General features: G+C 43.7%; 2 protein-coding genes across 6 annotated transcripts in view; both read right to left on the reverse strand.

Annotated features, from left to right (window-relative positions):
• The window catches only part of LOC116282233 (metabotropic glycine receptor-like), a 37792-nt gene extending 19652 nt beyond the window's left edge, over window positions 1–18140 (reverse strand). For 3 of the 5 annotated variants that reach the window (XM_072968706.1, XM_072968708.1, XM_072968707.1), the window contains exons 1-2: window positions 16753–18140; window positions 1637–1829 (exon numbers count right to left, since the gene is read on the reverse strand). In XM_072968706.1, the coding sequence (XP_072824807.1) occupies window positions 1688–1829; window positions 16753–17654 (1044 nt within the window). In that variant the 5' untranslated portion in view covers window positions 17655–18140 and the 3' untranslated portion in view covers window positions 1637–1687. Of the gene's footprint in view, window positions 1–447; window positions 772–1636; window positions 1830–8030; window positions 8598–16752 lie in introns of those variants that run through there. The other 2 variants (XM_072968709.1, XM_072968710.1) reach the window with 2 other exon arrangements.
• LOC107034604 (melanoma antigen preferentially expressed in tumors-like) lies at window positions 4713–8551 on the reverse strand. The gene is given in 4 exon segments (XM_015248503.3): window positions 4713–6336; window positions 7526–7823; window positions 7826–8123; window positions 8513–8551. Coding segments are annotated over 4 exon segments (1164 nt in total). The 3' UTR covers window positions 4713–5807.
• Window positions 18141–18798: the final 658 nt, after the last annotated feature.

The following is an 18798-nucleotide window of genomic DNA, read 5'->3' on the forward strand; positions in this document are numbered from 1 at the left end:
GATTCAGCTTCAGTGCATCATATCAGAGGGCACATGTGATAAATCTTATTGGTGATGTTAACCTCGATCATTTGGTTAAGGTGCGCAGTGTCAGATCTCCCCACTCTAAAGCTGAGATTTCTGCCTTTGTAGTTAAATATCTCTGGCAAGATACTTTGCAGAGAGGTTTTTTTTTCCTTCAATACATATTAGCCCCATAGATTCTGTATGATTAGCTCTGGCAGAGGGTTTAAGCATCCTCAGTAATTCTGATGGTCAGACAAGGGTGGACCTCTGATATGAATCACATCCCTAATCATTAGCTCTGAACAAAGCAACCTCCTCACAGGACAGATATTAATGAGAAACAATTATGACATTTGCTAACACTCATCTTTAGCTTTGGTAACCTAAGTATGTTAGTTATCTAGTGCTACCTAACAAATTATCACAAATTGAGTAGCTTAAACCAACATACATTTGTTCTCTCACAGTTTCTGTGAGTCAGGAGTCCAGACACAGTTTAGCTGGGTCCTCTGGTTCAGGGTCTCACAAGGCCACAGTCAAGGTGTTGGTCAGAACAGTGCTTTCATCTGATCCTCAACTAGGGAAGGATCTGCTTCCAAGATCACATGGTTGTTGGCAGAACTCAGTTCCTTGTGAAATTTTGGATTTTAGGGTCTCCATTTCATGCTGGCTATGGGCCAGAGGCTACGTTCAGTTCCTTGCCACATGGGCCTCTCCAAAGTACAGCTCACAATGTAGCAGCTAACTTCACATCAGGGAAAGAGTCTGCTTCCAATACAGAAGTAACACTCATGTAATATCGTGCAAGTGACATCCTGTCACCTTTGCTGTATTCTATTGGTTAGAAGCAAGTCACAGGTCCCAGCTACATTCAAGAAGAGGAAATTATACAAGAGGAATCCCCTTTCCAGACTTCTAGGAGGTATAAATCATTGGGGGCCATCTTAGAGCCTACCCACTTTGCCAGGAAAATAGAATTGAAAAGTAGGAAGAATTCAGGAAGGTGATGTGCTGCGACAGAGATCTGAGTGAGCCACAGGTTCTAGATGTGCTCACTGGGAGTTCTTGAACACTAATTAGAAGTAATATATCCATTGAGCCACAAGTGCATAACAAGTGCTTACCATGAACCACACACTGCTCTTTGCACTGGAGTACAACAGCAGACAGAAAGGGAAACTGATCATTGTCAATGAGCAAGAAATGAACAGGGAAAGAGTACATAAAATAGTAGAAGGGGAGTAAAATTTTAGATATAGAAAGCCAGAAAGGCTTCAAAAGGAAGCTATGCACAAGGACCGGAAGAAAGTCAGGGACCTAATAATGCTTATGTCCACAAAAGACTTCCAGGCGGAGGAAACAGCAAATGCAAAGACTCTAAAATAGGGAGTGTGCCTGGAATGTTGGCGACCAGCAAGACACTGTATTATCTATTGCTAAATAACAAATTACCCCCAAATTTACCTACCTAAGCCAACAATAAACATTATTTCACATAGTGCCTATGGGTCAGATAGGAATTGCCACTGGAGCTTCTTTCCCCCCGCCCTGCCCCTTCCCAAATCTTTGTCCACCCAGGGCCTCTTTACCCACCCCAGCAAGCCAGAGCCCAAGTGCCTTTTGCACTTACCGGAAGATAGCCCCTTGCTACGGCCTCTCTGGTTTCCCCACCAGAAGCGGACTAGCTGCTTGACACCTCCTCCAAAATGTCAGCGCTTAGAGAAACCGGTTGCAGGGCGCCACCATCTTCCTCATGACCAATACCACGTCGATTATCAGGAGAAGCTGGCGGCTGCTTTGCTGCAGAAGTGGCAGTGCCAGAGCTGGGGTCCCCGCGAAAAGGATGGGAACAAGTCAGTGTCAATTTTCTATTGCAACAAGGACAGCCCAAAACTCTGGTCCCACAAAGACTGAGGAATTGTAGGAAACATTTTCGAGAATGGCTGCCTCCAGGGAAAAAACAGCTCAATGGGCGAAGCTACCTGCGTCACCACTAGAGACCCACCGCCTCAGCGTCCCGTGCTTTAGAGGTTCTTCCTCAGTAGTTGGCACCACACAGCCCTACATGTGTAACTGTGGGTGGCAGCAGCGTCATAGGCGAGAGCACCAGGCCTGCCCAAATAGAAGGTCGGTTTAAAGAAACCATGGCAACAAGTGGGCTCGCAGAGGGATGAGGCTCAGAGTTTGGGTGCGAGGGACTGAAAACAGGAGTCGGGTGGCAGGAATCTGAGGTTTAGGAATTGGGAGGAAGAGGGTGGGTCTGAGGGACATAGTAATAAAGGGGTCTGAGGAGTGACAAGAAGCAGATGTCTGGTTATCATTGATTCAGAAGTCCAGGGAAAGTCTACGATTGATATGGGTGTCCCAATGGGTCAGGTATGTGGGGTCTTGTAATTTGGGGGTGGGTGGGAGATTCTCTGGTAGGTGGGCTTCGGGGTACTGAAGGGATTGTAATGAGTCTGAGGAATCACTGATAAGGGATCCAAAGGGCTGGTGATAAGGTGACTTTTTTTTTTAATGGTGGTAAAATACACATAAACAAAATTCGCCATTTTAACCATTTTAATGCATACTATTTAGTGGCATTTAATACAGTCACAATGCAGTGCAATCATTATCACTATCTAGTTTCACAAAATTTTCATCGCCCCAAAATGAAACACTATACTCCTTAAGCAATCATTTCCCATCTCCCCTACTGCCCCCTCCCCTAGCCTCTGGAACCCACTAATCTGCTTTCTATCTCTATGGATTCATCTATTCTGGGATTTTCATATAAAGGAAATCATAGAGTGTATGGCTTCTTTCACTGTGATGTTTTCTAGGTTTAGCCATGTTGTATCATGTATCAGTACTTTCATTCCTTTTTACTGCCAAATAATAGTCCATTGTATGGATATAGTATATTTGGTATATCTATTTAGGTGGCCGTTTTTGGGTTGTTACACATTTAATGTGTTGTTACACTGTTGTGAATAGTGCTATGAATATTCTTACACACGTTTATTTTGGAACGCCTGTTTTCAATTATTTTGGGTATATACCTAGAAGCGGAATTGCTGGATCATGTGATAATTCAATGATTGATTTATTGACGAATGAACAAACTGTGCCTTATTATACTCCTACCATCAATGCACAGGGCTCCAATTTCTACCCATCTCCACCAACTCTTGTTACTTTTTAGAAGTTTTTTTTTAATTGTAGCCATCCTAATGGGTATGAAGTGGTATTGCCTGGTTTTGATTTGCATTTCACTGAGCAAGCTGTCCATCTGCTTGGACTGAAACAAATATTAGGCTAATAAAAAGAAAGTTAAAATTAAAAAAGTAAAATCAAAGGAATTAAGATTTCTACTTTAAAAAATACAACTTATTTTCTCCTCTCACACCATCTTCAAGTTTGTTGTGTAGATTAACGTAATAAATCACTTAGAAAAATGCTTAGCAGATAAAAAGACCTCACTAAGCTTTAGCTGTAATTATGGGTATCACATAATTTAGCTTCCAAACTAGGATGCTTTTGGGAGTGAAAGATATTCTTTTAAGCAATTATTTTGGGATGGTAAGAATGAAATCTGACTATCCTAGGAAAATCAGGATCTGTGCTCACTGTTGCTGTTAAGACATTGATCATCACTGTTACAGCCATAAAGACTCAGAACAGTACATGCGAAAGCTTGTCAGACTAAAACCCCACCTACGGTCATGTGAATTATTTACTTCATTTAAAATACACTAAGCCTGACAAAATACTCAGGAGAGAGTTAAAAGACCTCAATAAATGGAGATATATACTTTGTTCATAGATCAGAAGACTTGATATTAAGATGTTCATTCTCTCCAAATTGATCTACAGATTCAATGCAACCTCAGTGAAATTCAGTCCCAGCAAGATTTTTTGTAGATACTGACAAGGTGATTCTAAAATTCAGAAGGAAATGCAGAAGACCTGCAATAGCCAAAACAATCTTGAAAAAGCCAAACAAAGTTGGAGGGCTAACGCTAACCTTTCTAAATAATTCATTTCAAACTACAGTAATCAAAACCGTGTGGTTCTTCAGATCACATAAATAGATCAATGGAACAGAATTGAGAGTCGAGAAGTAAATCCAACTATATATGGACAACTAATATTTTAAAAGGTGTGAAAGCAATGCTGTGGAGAAAAGGATACTCAACAGATGGTGCTGGAACAACCAGAAAACCATGTATTTCTTTTTTTCTAAAAAGGAACTTGGTTCCATCCCTTGCATCACATACAAAACTTAACTTAAAATATATCGTACACTTAAATGTAAATTTTAAAATTTTAAAAATATAAACTTCTAGAAGAAAACACAAGAGGAAAATTTTGTGACATTGGATTAAGCAACGATTTTTTTGATACAACAGCAAAAACATGATTCCTAAAAGAGCAGACTGATAAACTGTACTCTGTCAAAATTTAAAAACATCTGCTCTTCAAAGTAAGATTGCTGAGAGAGTGAAAAGACAAAGCCAAGAATGGTAGAAAATCTCTGCCAAGCATATATCTGATATAGGACTGGTGCACAGAACATATAAGAAACTCTCAAAACCCAGCAATAAGAAACTCTCAAAACCCAGCAGCCCAATTTTAAAACTGGGCAACAGATTTGAACATAACTTGCCCCTGCACCCCTCACCCTACCTCCCTCCATCCCTTTATATCTGTCTTTTCATTAGCGCACTTACTAGTGTTTGAGAGTTTGACATTGTTGACTATGTCTCAACTGGAACATAAGCTGTTGGGACCTGTCCGTCCTGTTCGCTGCTGGGTGCCCCACTCATAGGAGAGTGTCCAGCACTCAGTCGGAACTCAGGCAGTATTTCTTGAATTAAGTGAGGTGCACAAGGCCATGTTGAGTTACTGGAAAAGCCATGCACTCTGGGTGGGAAATCCCCGTTTAAGATGCCCTGAGCATTCAGCGTCCAGGGAGTGAGTGGACATCAGCTGATTTATTGTTAAAAGGGCTGGCTTCATGGTCCTGCTGGACCTGAAGTACCAGACTCCATCATTCACCACACCACAGCCACGGTGAACTTCCTCCTTTTCCTTGAACACCCCAGCCACTTCCTGCCTCTGGATCATTGCCTTTGCTGCTGCTCCTTTCCACTGCCTTTCACCAGGAGTGTCCCCTGCTTATCTTCCCATCAAGAACCCTCCCCAACTGTCTTACTAGAGACCCTGAAGCCCCTACCCGGCTCTAACAGTTCTGAGGTTTACAGAACACCTAAGGCTGCCTGAACTACCTTGTTTATTTTTCAGCTTGATTATTATTAGACTTCTCTAGACGGCTGGAAGGCCTGTGGGAGACCATGTGTATCTTGTCCATCGCTGGACCTCCAGTGTGGAACAGAGCCCCATACACACCTGTGGCTCAGTGATACACACGTGTCTGCCGTTCAGCACTTTACAGATCCTCACCCTTGATCTTCCCACTGACAACAGACACTCACCCCCATTTTACATATGGATAAATTCACAAATCAAGAGCCTAATAGTTTGTCCAGTTTCATACCGCCAGGGAGAGTAGTGGTTTCTGCAGACAAAGATGGGAAATGGGTTTGTAGAGCAGAAGGACCAAGTAGACTAGTAGTTCCCTGAGAAAAATAGATCTTATTGTCCTTTTATCTGCAGCTGCTAGAACAGTGCTTGGCACTCACCCTGTATATAACAACTATTGAGTGAAGTGAGCTAATGGATTGCGAGATTCGATCTGGGGGAGCAGGATGATCTGAAAGACACTAGATCACTGAGAGTGGTTGGCAGCCCCGGCATCAGAAAGAGGTTTCTGAGGTAAAGGTCCACTCCAGACTGTCCTGCCCCAAGGCCCTGAGCATGTCCTGAACCATGGCTTTGAAGGAGCTAGACCGCCATTCTTGAATATGACCCAGCTCCCTGCTCTTTGGGTAGTCGTAGCACTCGACAGGGTAGGGGCAGACCACAAGCTTCAGCCCTGACAGCTCGGCCACGAGCTGTAGCAGGTTCTCCAGGCTGGACGTGGCGATGCGGTTGCCAGAGAGGCTGAGGCTGTGGAGGAGGAAGCAGCATCTCAGGGCGGGCAGGAGGCCCACGAGGTGCGGATCCCTCAGGCTGCAGTAGTCCAGGACCAGTTCCTGCAGGGAGCCCGAGGCCTCCCTAAGAAGAGCCTTCAGCACTCCTGGAACCATCTGGGAAAGGTCATTTTTGCTCAAATCTAATTTTTTCAGATGTGAGGCCTGAGGGCTCTGGGACAGCCAGCAGATATCATGAATAAGAAGAGCACAGGCGGGGAGCTCCAAGGTCACCAGGGCATCAGGCAGGTATCTGAGGAGAGACGGCGGCATGGGGTCACTCCCAGAGAGCAGGGCTGGGGCAAGAACCTTCTCAGGAGCCACCAGACCTCCTAGCCCCACAGACCCGGGTTAGCCCAGGCCCTAGACGGGGCCCAGGTCCAGTATGTAAAGACCTGCTCTGTGATCAGGTGACTGTGTTCCGGGACCAGCCCCACCCCCGAATGTGTGACACTGGTCGCTGACTCAACCTTTCCAGGCCTCAGTATTCAAGTCTGTAAGATGAATATCTTATTACTTAACATTTAAGTCTTTTCGGGATGTAGAGGTAATCATTTTTAGAAGGCTAAGCACATAAAATAAACAGTAAATATAGTTGGCCCTTGAATATCACAGCTCTGAGCTGCATGGTCCATTTATATGTGGATTTTTTTCAGTAAATACTACTGCAGGACTACATGAACCACAGTTGCTTGACTCCTTATTTGTGGAGAGCCTACTGGAAAATTACCCTCGGAATTTCAACTGCATCCCTACCCCACCCAGGTGTTCAGGGTCAACTCTACTAAAATAGTAGCCATGACCAATGCGTAGAAGTTTGGGGGCTGCTGTCATCTCTAGCTTCCCTTCCACCAGTCATCAGACTCAAGACGTTAGATTTCCAAGAGTTCCCTGGAGATATTCTTCAGGGCAGTTGTCACTGGGAGCAGGGGGACAGGGGTGTCAACTATGACCACTACGTTTTACCTTTACTGCTTCTCTTCCCTTATAAATTCACAAGCTCCATTGGGCACACAGTGGGTTCCCAAGAATTATCTGCTGAATCAGTGAATGAAGGTAATTTTCCCTGAGAGGTGGTCTAGCAAGTGGTAAAAGGAACAAACTTCCTGGGTTCACATCTTGGCTGTGTCTCTTACTGGCTGTGTGACCTTAGAAAAGTTCCTTAACCTCTCTGGGTCCTGGTTGCCCCCATCTGTAAAATAGGTGTAATAGAATAGACTTGCTGGAGTACAGGGCCTAGTGGATGTTTCCTGTTGTATGTGTGAGTTTTTTTTATCCCCCCGGCTATAACTTGCCCTCTCTGGGAGTTACCACTCATTAAGGGGCCTTAGACTCTTCAACTGGCTGGGACGTGCATCCAGTGTGTCCTGGCTCAGTCCCCTGCCCTATCCTGACGTGGAGACCATCATTAAGGAATAGGGAGAAGGGCCCCCTGTGCTCACCTGAGAAGGCGGTGCAGGTGGTCTGAGAGGTGGGGAGAGGACAGGCAGAGCATCTGGAGGCGCCCCAGCGAGCTCAGGCGGGAGAGGAAAGAGTTGAAAGCATCGGAGGACGGCAGCCTGTGAACAGCTGTAGTCCCAAAGATGGGCTGAGGCAGCGTGAGATTGCGCAGGTTTTTCATTTGTTCTACTTGTCTGGCAAACTGGCTTTCACCTGAGAACAACCCAAAGCAATCAGACATGTCCAGCTCTTGAATAAATTCCAGTTGCACCAAGTCCAGGATCTCCACAGTCTGGCTAACACCATGTTCCTGATGTGCAGCTTCCCACAAAACAGACGCAGGGGCCGGCAGCTGTGCTGCACTTTCCACAAAATGCAGGAAACTAATGTGTTCCTGTACCAGGTGTCCAAGGAGATGTTTATATATAGATCCAGAGGTTGCCAGTCCTGGGAAGGCTTCTTCCTCAAGCTTCTCCTTTGCCTGACTTTGGTCTTGGGAACCTCTGGTTCCATCCAGGCAGAATATAAGAAAGGGGAGTCAACTGCATCCTCAAAGCTGTAATTAGGCTCTATGAGGTCAGGGTCACGTCTGAAATCGACCTGTGCAATGGGGACTACTTTGCAAGTTGATGACAGTCACCTGGAAACCTGCTCTTTCAGGATGGGGCATTGGTTCTGCTCTAGCTGGAATTTTGGCCACAGAAATGCAACTTCACCTCACAGTTGCCTTCTATCCAGATCAAGCCTGTAGTTTACTCCATTAAAAGTACAAAAAAACCAGCCTTCCTTCAGGATTTGTTCTGTCTAGGTATTTGCACAAATGTTCTCCGGGGTTCCATTTCTGTTGCTAGTGATTACCATCACTGATGCAAGTAAGGAAGGTTGATTCATATAAAAGTACAGGGAAAATGTGCTTCAGGTTCTCGGGATTGACAAGAGCTTTTATGGTGTCTGTCTTTTAACAGCTTAATGAATGAAGTGGTTCATACGTCTCCAACCACAGGAAGCAACGTTGAAGAAACAGTCATGAAGAACACTCATTTTCTCACGTGGGATATTGGCGGTCAGGAGTCCCTGCGGTCATCGTGGAACACGTATTACACAAACACCGAGGTACGCTACAGGTACTTCTGAATTTGAATGAAAACAACCAAGGGGTAAACCCAGAGAACAGACTGGACATAAGGCATAGCGACATAAGATTCTCTTTTGTGAGGAATGTGAGGTCCTCAAGTAGAAGAGAAGGGCAGGCGGGAGGAGCAACGGGGGCTGTGGTCAGTGGAGTGCTTCCTGCAGTCCGGCTCGCTCTCGGCGGCCCCCCAGGGTGATACTGTTAGAGCTCCATTGTTGGAGAAATCGGACACTGGAATAAACCCTGTAACCTTTCCCAACTTTATAAGAGACCCTGGTTAGGGGAGGAATAAAATATTATAAGTGTAATTTAATACAGGATTTTTAAGTAATATGAAATTGAGCATTCACAATTTTGGGGGGACTTTGGTTTAATTGAAAAGCAAATGGATATGCAGGCCAGCCCCTCCCCAGTGTTCTCTTGTCATTTATTTTATTTTCCTGGTTCACAGTCAACCTGGACAACAAATCTGGAATATCTTCTATTTTTGTTTTTATTTCTTACAGGCAGGTTTTTTTGTTTTTTTCGTTTGTCTTAAACTGTGCAGTGTGATTGAGAGAGGTTTGTCCTTGGGACTACTAATGCCTATTTGGGTCTATAATTTTTCTTTGCAAAGAGGTACACAAAATTAATTATTTTTTCTAAATGGAAGCCTCTTAAAACTTTGAGTGTTTTTTGAGGGGTGGGAGTGCGGAGGAGGTGGAGTACTGATGCAAGGAATTCTGAGTGAATAAATTGCCTTTAAAAAAAGAACCATGTATTCCTCTAGGTTTATATTGTAATAGCATACGTGTATGTGCATATATAGTCCAGGGCAGTGTACGAGTGGTCACACCAAGATGGCACGTCATAGATGTTCAGCAGATGTGGGAGCACTAAATTTTTTTTTTTAATTTGCAGGGGGAAGATAAGTTGGGAAGCTAATATTTATGGTTATAGGTTAGTTTCATATATCTTTCTGCAGTAAAATAACATTCCAAAACTAAAATTTGTTAGAGAGAAGGAAAGAACAACATTGCAGCATAGCTGTTGGAATGTTTTCAAAGCTGACAGTTAGCTCCAAGTGTGAAAAGGACATTTATCTTTGGTGAATAGGTAAAAGTTGGTTCTGGCTGATCCACGTATATTTATAGCATTACTAAGTGGTAGTTTTTGAAATTGCTGGAACTTTAGAAGACTCTGTGTGGATCCAGAAAGAGGTACATTATTACTGATGCCATTTGCAGGAAATGTTCTTTAAATAAACCATTTCTACAAGAATATCAAAATTACTGCAAAGAACCTTTGGCCTCTGATGTAAGCCCACCAGCATAGCACATGGCACTTGCAGTTAGACTCTTGTAGGGCTCTCGTCTGTGTGGTGTTTCTTCCATCGCCTTGTTCACCCTTGTCTTGCTTCTTCAATTCTTTACATGGAGGGATCATTCAAAAGCTGAAATGTCTCCATTTTAATACAGCGAGTCAAAGTTGTTGATTAATTCCTGACACCTTCCTCTCATTAATTTATAGTTAGCTCCCCATAAGAAACTTTGCCGTGTTTCTTATATTTATCCTTTCTATTTTCTTTTCTTTTATCATTCTCAGCCCTTTCTCAGTTTATATTCAGGTTCCTATAGTTGTCTCTTTCCCTAATTTTAAAGCCATCTGAATAATCTGATTCTACCCTTCCTGTCTCGATTTCTTTTACATCACTGCTCTTCTATAACTCTTGAAACCACTTAATCTCACTTCTTAGCTTTTTCTTCCGCATAATGTGTTCCATTTAGGGGCCCTTTCTCACTTTATCTTCTTATTTTTCTTATCAAAGATACATTATTTTTAATGTATTACCTTCACCTTTTTTCATGCACACCATTACCAATAGCTTTCTCCTGTTCTCTTTGCACTCTTTAATTTCATCTGCATCTTTAGTATGTTATTAACACCCAAGTATATTTCTACTTAGCACATTTTTCTTGCTCTTTTATTGTTGATATTGTCATGTAAAAATGTCTTATTAGTTTTTTTAAACGTGTTTCTTTTTTTTTCTTTGAAACTAGCCTCTTTCTAATAGGCAGGAGACTGTCTTAAACATAATTATCGATTGCTTGAATGAGTACAGAGTACTTTTAAGTTTTAGTCAAAGTTACTTAAATTACTGTGACTTCTTTTTAAAAACTACTTTTTATTACCTGCATTTTAAAATAAATCTTAGTACATATTAGGGTATATTATACATTCAAGCATCACCATTTGAAAATAAACTTGGGCATGGTTTTTATTTGTTGAATTATGAGTTATTTTTCTTATTAACATTTGGATTTTGCTGCTTGATGTGATTCAGTATAATGTAAACTCCTGATGATGAAAAACGCAGTAGACTGTTTTATAGTGATGATGATGCCATCACAGAAAGTACTTCTAGCACTTAGAGTAGTTTTGCAGAGCACCTCACATCCCCTTCAATTTTCTTCCTTATTAAAGCTGAAAATTCTTTAGTGAAAATTTGGGATCATTTTTTGAAATAGTTCTTAAATACAAAGGACTTGGATAATAAAATACATTCATGATCATTTTTTGAAATAGTTCTTAAATACAAAGGACTTGGATAATAAAATACATTCATGTACCCACCAGTCAACATAAGATACTAAATCTTAGACCTCTCCAGTCTGATTTCCTTCCCTTGTCTTCAGAGAATTCTAAAAGAATTCTCTCATCCTAAAGGTGGTGATCATTACTCCTGTGTGTAATTTTATACTTTCATTACTTTTTTTATATACCTATCAGTTCTATAGAATATAATATTCCATGTTGATAAAACAACTGTATATGGTGGTATCCTGTGTGTGTTTCTGTGTGTGTAATCTTTCTGTAACTTGGCTTAGGGGGTTTTTTGTACAAAACTGTGATTTATCTATGTTAGTACATGCAGCTTTAGTTCATTCCTTTTAACAACTACATAGTATTCCACTGTATGAATATACCACATTTCATCTATTCTTCTATTAATGAACACTTAAGTTATTTCTAATATTTTGGTAGTATAAACAGTGCTGCAGTAAGCATTAATCAGTGAGCTTAGGTTATACAAAGACTAGTAAGTATTGCCCAACTGCTCCTGCAGTACTCTCCTTTAAACTTTGGAGAAATAACCAACCCTTAGTTTCATCTCTTCCATTGCCTTTTTAGTGTCTATTTTGTGTATTTCTGCTCCAATCTCATTATTTCCTTCCTTTACTGACTTTAGGCTTAATTTGTTCTTTTTCTAGTTCCTTGAACTATAACCTTAGATTGTTTAAGATTTTTATTGTTTCTTAATGTAAGACTTTGTCACTATTCACTTCCCTGTCAGAACTTCATTTGTTGTGTCCCGTAAGCGTGGGTATGTTATACCTCCATTTTCACCTATCTCTAGATGCTTGAAAATGTCTCTTTCAGTTTCTTCGTTGACCGATTGGTTGTTCAGGAGCATGTTATTTAACCTCCACATATTCGTAAATTTTCCTGTTTTCTTCTAGAAATTAATTTCTTCTGGTAATTGATTTCTAGTTTCATACCATTCTGGCTTGCTTGATATGATTTCAGTCTTAAATTTATTAAGGCTTGTTTTGTGGTTTAACATGTGATCTATCCTGCATTATGTTCCATGTGTGCTTGAGGAGAATGTGTTCTGGATGGATGTTCTATAAACGTCTTAATTCTAACACACCCCAAAGAGCTACGTCACCCTAGCAAATTCCTTTAGCCCTTTGGGGCTGTTTCTCCACTGTGCAATGGGAAGAGGAAAGACATCAAATGAATTCCAAAATCCCTTACTGCTCATCAAGTAAGAATTAAGTCTCAAAGTTTCCTTTACCTTAATTTAAATTCAACAAACACTTGTATTCATCCTAGGCACTGAACATTTCCAGCCACCACCAGGAAGGTAACTATGGTTTAGCAAAATGAGACTCAATTCCATAGTACTTAAAGTTCCACACAGAAAAATTAATATGCAAAACTAAAGGACTTAACTTTAAAGAAAACTCTACGAAGACATCACAAACCTAATGTGATAAATAAAAGTAATTTAGGGTATACCTTAAATTATTACTCTCACTTTTTTATTTGCTGGAATGGAAGATGAGGCCTAAAATAGTTACACTGTTAAGTCTATAACAAAAGACTCATGAGCCATTTAGGTAAAGCAACTGACGCCACTTCTAGGGGGGAAGAAAAAGAAATGAGCAGTAAATTTCTCTTCCCATGGGAGTTTTATGCCAGGCCTTAGAATTTAAGAAACTTGTATCATTCTGAAACAGGGGAATAAAATTTATTCTGAGAGGTGTTTTACAGTGATAAGCATTAATATAAGACGATAATTGAGCATGTTCTCCACATTACTTTTGAATTTCATGTATCGGATTTATACTCTCTAAAAATAAAATGTAATTTAAATGCTTGAATCTTGTATGCTAGACCTGAGGAAACTGTAGCTGAAATATTAACTGAAATTAAATGAAAATCTTAACTACAAAGTTTCTTCTCTTCTTCCATGAGGAAATCATTACCAATAGATTTTTTGATACTGATTTTTAAAAGACTTATTTTTGCAAATAACATTCTGTAGATTCAAAATGTATTTAAAATCATGACTAAGAGCTCCCATGGCTTCCCAAAAATTCATTTGTGGTTTACCCTGTTACCATACCTGTCATATACTATTCACTTACATTATAAAATTTTAGAATACACATCTTAGATGATAAAACATCAACAATATAAAAAACCTTTCCCTTTTGAGTTTGAAGAGACAGAAAAGACACATTGAAATATTTTTTCTTAAATGTCTGAAGTAAACAATATAATATTTTTTAAAAAATCAGCAGCTGTATAAACAGCTCATACAACTTAATAAAAAGACTAACCATCCAATCCAAAAATGGGCAGAAGACCTAAGCAAGCAGTTCTCCAAAGAAGACATACAAATGGCTAGTAGGCACATGAAAAAATGTTCAATATCGCTAATTATCAGAGAAATGCAAATCAGAACTACAATGAGGTATCACTTCACATCAGTCAGAAAGGCCATCATTAAAAAGTCCACTAATGATAAATGCTAGAGGAGGTGTGGAGAAAAGGGAACCCTCCTACACTATTGATAGGAATGTAGTTTGGTGCAGTTGTTATGGAAAACAGTATGGAGATTCCTTAAAAAAACTGAAAACAGACTTTCCATATGATCCAGCAATCCCACTCCTAGGCATATATCCAGAAGGAACTTTAATTCGAAAAGATACCTGCACCCCAATATTCATAGCAGCACTATTTACAATAGCCAAGATGGAAACAACCTAAATGTCCATTGTCAGATGACTGGATAAAGAAGTTGTGGTATATTTATACAATGGAACACAATTCAGTCATAAAAAATAATAAAATAATGCCATTTGCAACAACATGGATGAACCTAAGAGTGTCATGGTAAGTGAAATAAGCCAGAAAGAGAAAGAAAAATACCATACGATATCATGTATGTGGAATCTGAAAAAAAAAAAAAAAAAGACAAACTTATTTACAAAACAGAAACAGACTCACAGACAGAGAAAACAAACTGATGGTTACCAGTTGGGGAAGAGCTTAGGAAGGGGTAAATTGGGAGCGTGAGATTCACAGATACAACTACTATATATAAAGTAGATAAACAAGTTTCTACTGTACAGCACAGAGAACTATATTTAGTATCTTGTAGTAACCTATAATAAAAAATATGAAAATGAATATATGTATGTATATGTATGACTGAATTATTGTGTTGTATACCAGAAATTGACACAACATTGTAAACTGACTATATTTCAATTAAAAAAAAAATCAACAGCTGTGTTATATGGGCTTTTTTTTTTTCTTTTTGGTCCTAAAAGATGATAGAGAGTAAACTATGCCCCCAACATAAGTTGTGTGCAGAGGTCCAGAGAGCCACAGAAATGTGCTTTAAGCATATATTTATGGCAAGCATAGTGTGAACCAGAGGCAGAAGGCCTGGATCCTATTTCTGTTGTTAAAAACTTGATATGTGATTTTTGGGCAAGTCACTCCACCTTTCTGATCTGCTCCTTTATCTGTGAAACAGGAGGAACCATCTGACCTAGGATTTCTTCCAGTTCCTATAATTAACATCTGTGTGAATCCTCAATACTGCACCTGAGGGGCACAGGACATGGGCAGAAGCACTCACAGGAGAGCGCTTACTCTGCTGGTCATGCATGCTGCCAGGACGGGCCGGATTCTGCAGAGAGCCGGACACTAAATGGCCTGGCTTCATGCCTTGGTCAAAGAACACCATCGATGACTATGAGGGCACTTAAAGAGACTCAGCAAGAAACAAACTATTTTCTGAACATAGTCCAAGAACTAGGTAGGGGGTATGTGAGCCTTCACAACCTCAGACCCCTTGTGTTTCCAGCCTTTTATCTTGGCTAGCAGAAGGCCTGAGTTCATTTAGGTGACCTGTACTTTCTAAGCCTTCAGAGACATACTTCTGAAAATAAATGGTTCTCATCCCCAGCCCCTTGTCTGACCCTTGAAAATACATACACTTTTACACAGCAGCTATAATACATGCAGCACTCAGGACACCTTCATTAGACAGTTCAGCATAGTGGTTAAAGTATGAAATGAGCACAAATCCTGGCTCTACTACTTAGCTGCTTTGTGATCTTGGGAAAGAAACTTAATCTCTCTGTTCTTCAGGTTCCTTTTTGGTAAAATAGGGAAATTAATAAAACCTAATTTCATACAATGTTGTGAGGATTGATCAAGATAATGCATGCAAAGCAGTTAGCATGGAGCGTAACATAAAATATATGTTAGTAAGAGATAGATAGATAGGATCCATCTTTCAATCCTGGGACCTGGGACTCCCTGAAAAGGCTTATGTGAAGGCCAAAAGCAATTTTCTGGAAGTAAATGGCATCTGCTGATCTTTCCTCTTCTGAGCGAACAATATGGCAAAGATTCAAAGCTAGGCTCAGCTCTTACTAATAGGATCCTGCAGGAATCAGGAGGAAATGAGATTATCCTTAAAGTAGGAAAGAGTTATGCTGGTTTCAGACAAGATCCTTGTGAAAGAGATAGAAGGACACACACACACACACACACACACACACAAACATTGAATATGGTCCTACAGAATCGAAGGAAAAGGGCTGCTTTTCATTTATGCCTTCTCAAGCATTGCCAGTATTAAAAGCTGCAGAATTTTATAACTGGATGGCTCCTTCGAGACCATCTAGTTTAACTCCCTTACTTGATAAGTAGCTGAGGCCCAGAAAGATAAAGCAACTTATTTGAGGTCATTCAGCAGTAAATGACAATGCCAAGACAAACAAGTTTTCTGACTCCTCCCATGTGCCACCCAGTGCTCCTGCTGGTATCTTTCACCAAGTCATCATCCTGTCCTTGTGCCAAAAGGGCATTAAAACACGCACACGCACACACACGTTTCTCACTTTTGCCCAGTTTCCCAAGAGGTAGAGAAGCAGCTCAACCCCTAAAACCTTCTTCCCACTGGGATTTGAGGAGGATTCCAATCTATACCCTCTCCCAGGCACTCTTTGGAGTTTCAGCTCTCCTTTCTGTTCACGTTCACTCTTAAGGGCTCTTAGGAGTTCCTCACCCCAAAGATCAGGCACATCTCAGAGCATAAGTTATCACCTGCTAATTTGTAACTTTGCACCTTCCCACAAATGCTATACCTTCAGGCAGGAAAATACAGAACTATTATTGAGCTCACCAGATTTCAGTGCAACATCCCTGTCGGGGAACTCCCCTCTGATCTCCGGAGGGTTAGAGAGAAACACGGCATATCTCAGCTCTACCAAGAGCTGCCCGTCCTTTGCCCCTTGCCGGGGAACTGACTTGAGAGAACGGTTTTCACAGACTGTTTGAAACTGACAAACGCGGGGTGCTTCTTGTCCCTAAGCACATACGCCTGCCTGGGGTGTCCCTCAGCCTGGGTCTCTGCTTTGACAGTGGGAGGCGTTAAGTGTCACAGCCATGCATTCCTTCCCCACACGCTCAACTAACCATGAAACCGGAAAGAAGACGTTGCTTTTATCTTTTTTCCCTCCTTACCTGAATTCCGGGACCAGGTTAGGCTGCAACCCATAGAAAGCAGCGGAGAGAGTGACCAGCCACCCGGGCTTGTAACTCCTGTTCTCGCACTCCAGATAAGGCGAGGACCACTTGACATGGCTCTTGTCCCCGCTAAGTCCGTCCCTGCGCCGCCAGCTATGGCCCAGGCCCCGGGGCCCCTGATTGGAGCCGCGGCGGTGTAAGTGGGTCCTCCACTTGTGCCGGAGGCCGTGGAACAACTCGGTCTCCAGCGTGGCGTTGGCCAGGTGGTGTGCCGAGGAGGACAGGTCCTGGAGCAGTATGCGACTCTCCTCACGTGTGGCCTGGAGGAAGACCTGCGGGGCCGGCGCGGACAGCGACTCCGTGCTGAAGGTGATGGCCACCCGGGAGATGCTGGGCTCACCCTCCAGGAGGCTCCGCACTAGTGCCCGGTACCACTCCAGGTCATCCTGCAAGTTCTGTTCCCGCGACTTATTGCTGTGCAGCATCATGTTGAGGAAGTTGGTGGCGTGTGTCAGCGTGTCCAGCGCCCCGTGCAAGGAGGGATGGGAGCTGGCTAGGGCAGGCGACTTTCCCGGCAGGCCCGCCAACTCGTAGCGACTGGAGCAGTTGGCTCGCTTCAGCTGGTGGGAGTCCCCGGTGTAGAGGTAAGAGGCCATGTCCATGGGCACGTCCTCGGCGAGTTTCTGCGCCAAGATGGTGCCGTCGGTGGAGCGGCTCCAGGGAGCTGAGGCGTCCGAGGCAGAGGCTCGAGCCCACTGCTGGGAGTGCTGCTTCGCCCTCAGGGTGCTCTCTCGAGGGGAATCCGGCCGACCCGGAGGGTCGCGGCTAGCGCCAACAACTCCCAATCCCAGATGAACGAGCAGGAAGCAGAAGAGTAAGGGGTAAGCCATGGCTCCCATCTGCCTCGCAGAGCGGAGAGGAGGTTACGGGAGGAGACACTTAAAATTTTGGTCGTCAGTCTATCAACAGTACGACTTTTACTAGGGGTCTTGCCCCTGCTCCAGATGGCACCTAGTCCAAAAGGACTTTAAAGTAAAAATGTTACGAAACACGCCTGGCTGACTAAGCTACCGTCACAGGAAATCAAATCACCTGTGGCAACGCTGGCATTGGGTCCGCTCGGGGTTACGCACCTCGCAGCCTTGAGCCGAAAAGGTTACATCCCCTCTCGCTGCCGCCAGCTAGTTAGCTTGCTTACGTCTTTCTGCTCAGCAGCTTCCACCGCCGCTTTCATTGAGGTGTGTTCGAGAGCCGCTGCCGCCCTGCCGCCGCTGCTTGCCGCTGCCCTGCCGCTGCCGCTGCTTGCCGCTGCCCTGCCGCCGCCACTGCTAACCTGCCGCCGCCGCTGCTAACCTGCCGCCCCCGCTGCCCTGCCGCCGCCTGCCGCTGCCCTGCCGCCGCCGCTGCTGCTTGCCGCCGCCGCCGCTGCCCTGCCGCCGCCGCTGCTAACCTGCCGCCGCCGCTGCTAACCTGCCGCCGCCGCTGCTTGCCGCCGCCGCCGCTTGCTGCCGCCGCCGCTGCTAACCTGCCGCCGCCGCTGCCCTGCCGTCGCAGCCAACCTGCCGCCCCCGCTGCCCTGCCGCCGCCGCTGCTTGCCGCTGCCCTGCCGCCGCTTGCCGCTGCCCTGCCGCTGCCCTGCCGCCGCCGCTGCTAACCTGCCGCCCCCGCTGCCCTGCCGCCGCCACTGCTTGCCGCTGCCCTGCCGCCGCCGCTGTCCTGCCGCCCCCGCTGCTTGCCGCTGCCCTGCCGCCGCCGCCGCCACTTGCCGCCGCCGCTGCCGCCGAAGACGCTGCTCCATCATCTCACCCGTGGCAGGTCGTTCCCACCTCCCGGCAGTGGCTCCTCCTTATTCGCTTCGCCCCAAGGCGCGGAACGCGCGCACACGAACCCGCACCGCGAGCTCAGCAGCGAGTCCCAGAGAGCAAGGGTTTCTGTTAAGACGTTTGTCTCTCTTGAGCCGAGGGGGCCAGTCAGCTGGCTAATTGGAGGCTTTAGGTTTGGCCGCAAACCGCACTTCCGCCTCTCCGTGCTCTCGGGAGGAAA

The sequence above is a fragment of the Vicugna pacos genome, chromosome 9, assembly GCF_048564905.1.
Source record: "Vicugna pacos chromosome 9, VicPac4, whole genome shotgun sequence".
In the NCBI taxonomy this organism is placed as follows: domain Eukaryota; kingdom Metazoa; phylum Chordata; class Mammalia; order Artiodactyla; family Camelidae; genus Vicugna; species Vicugna pacos.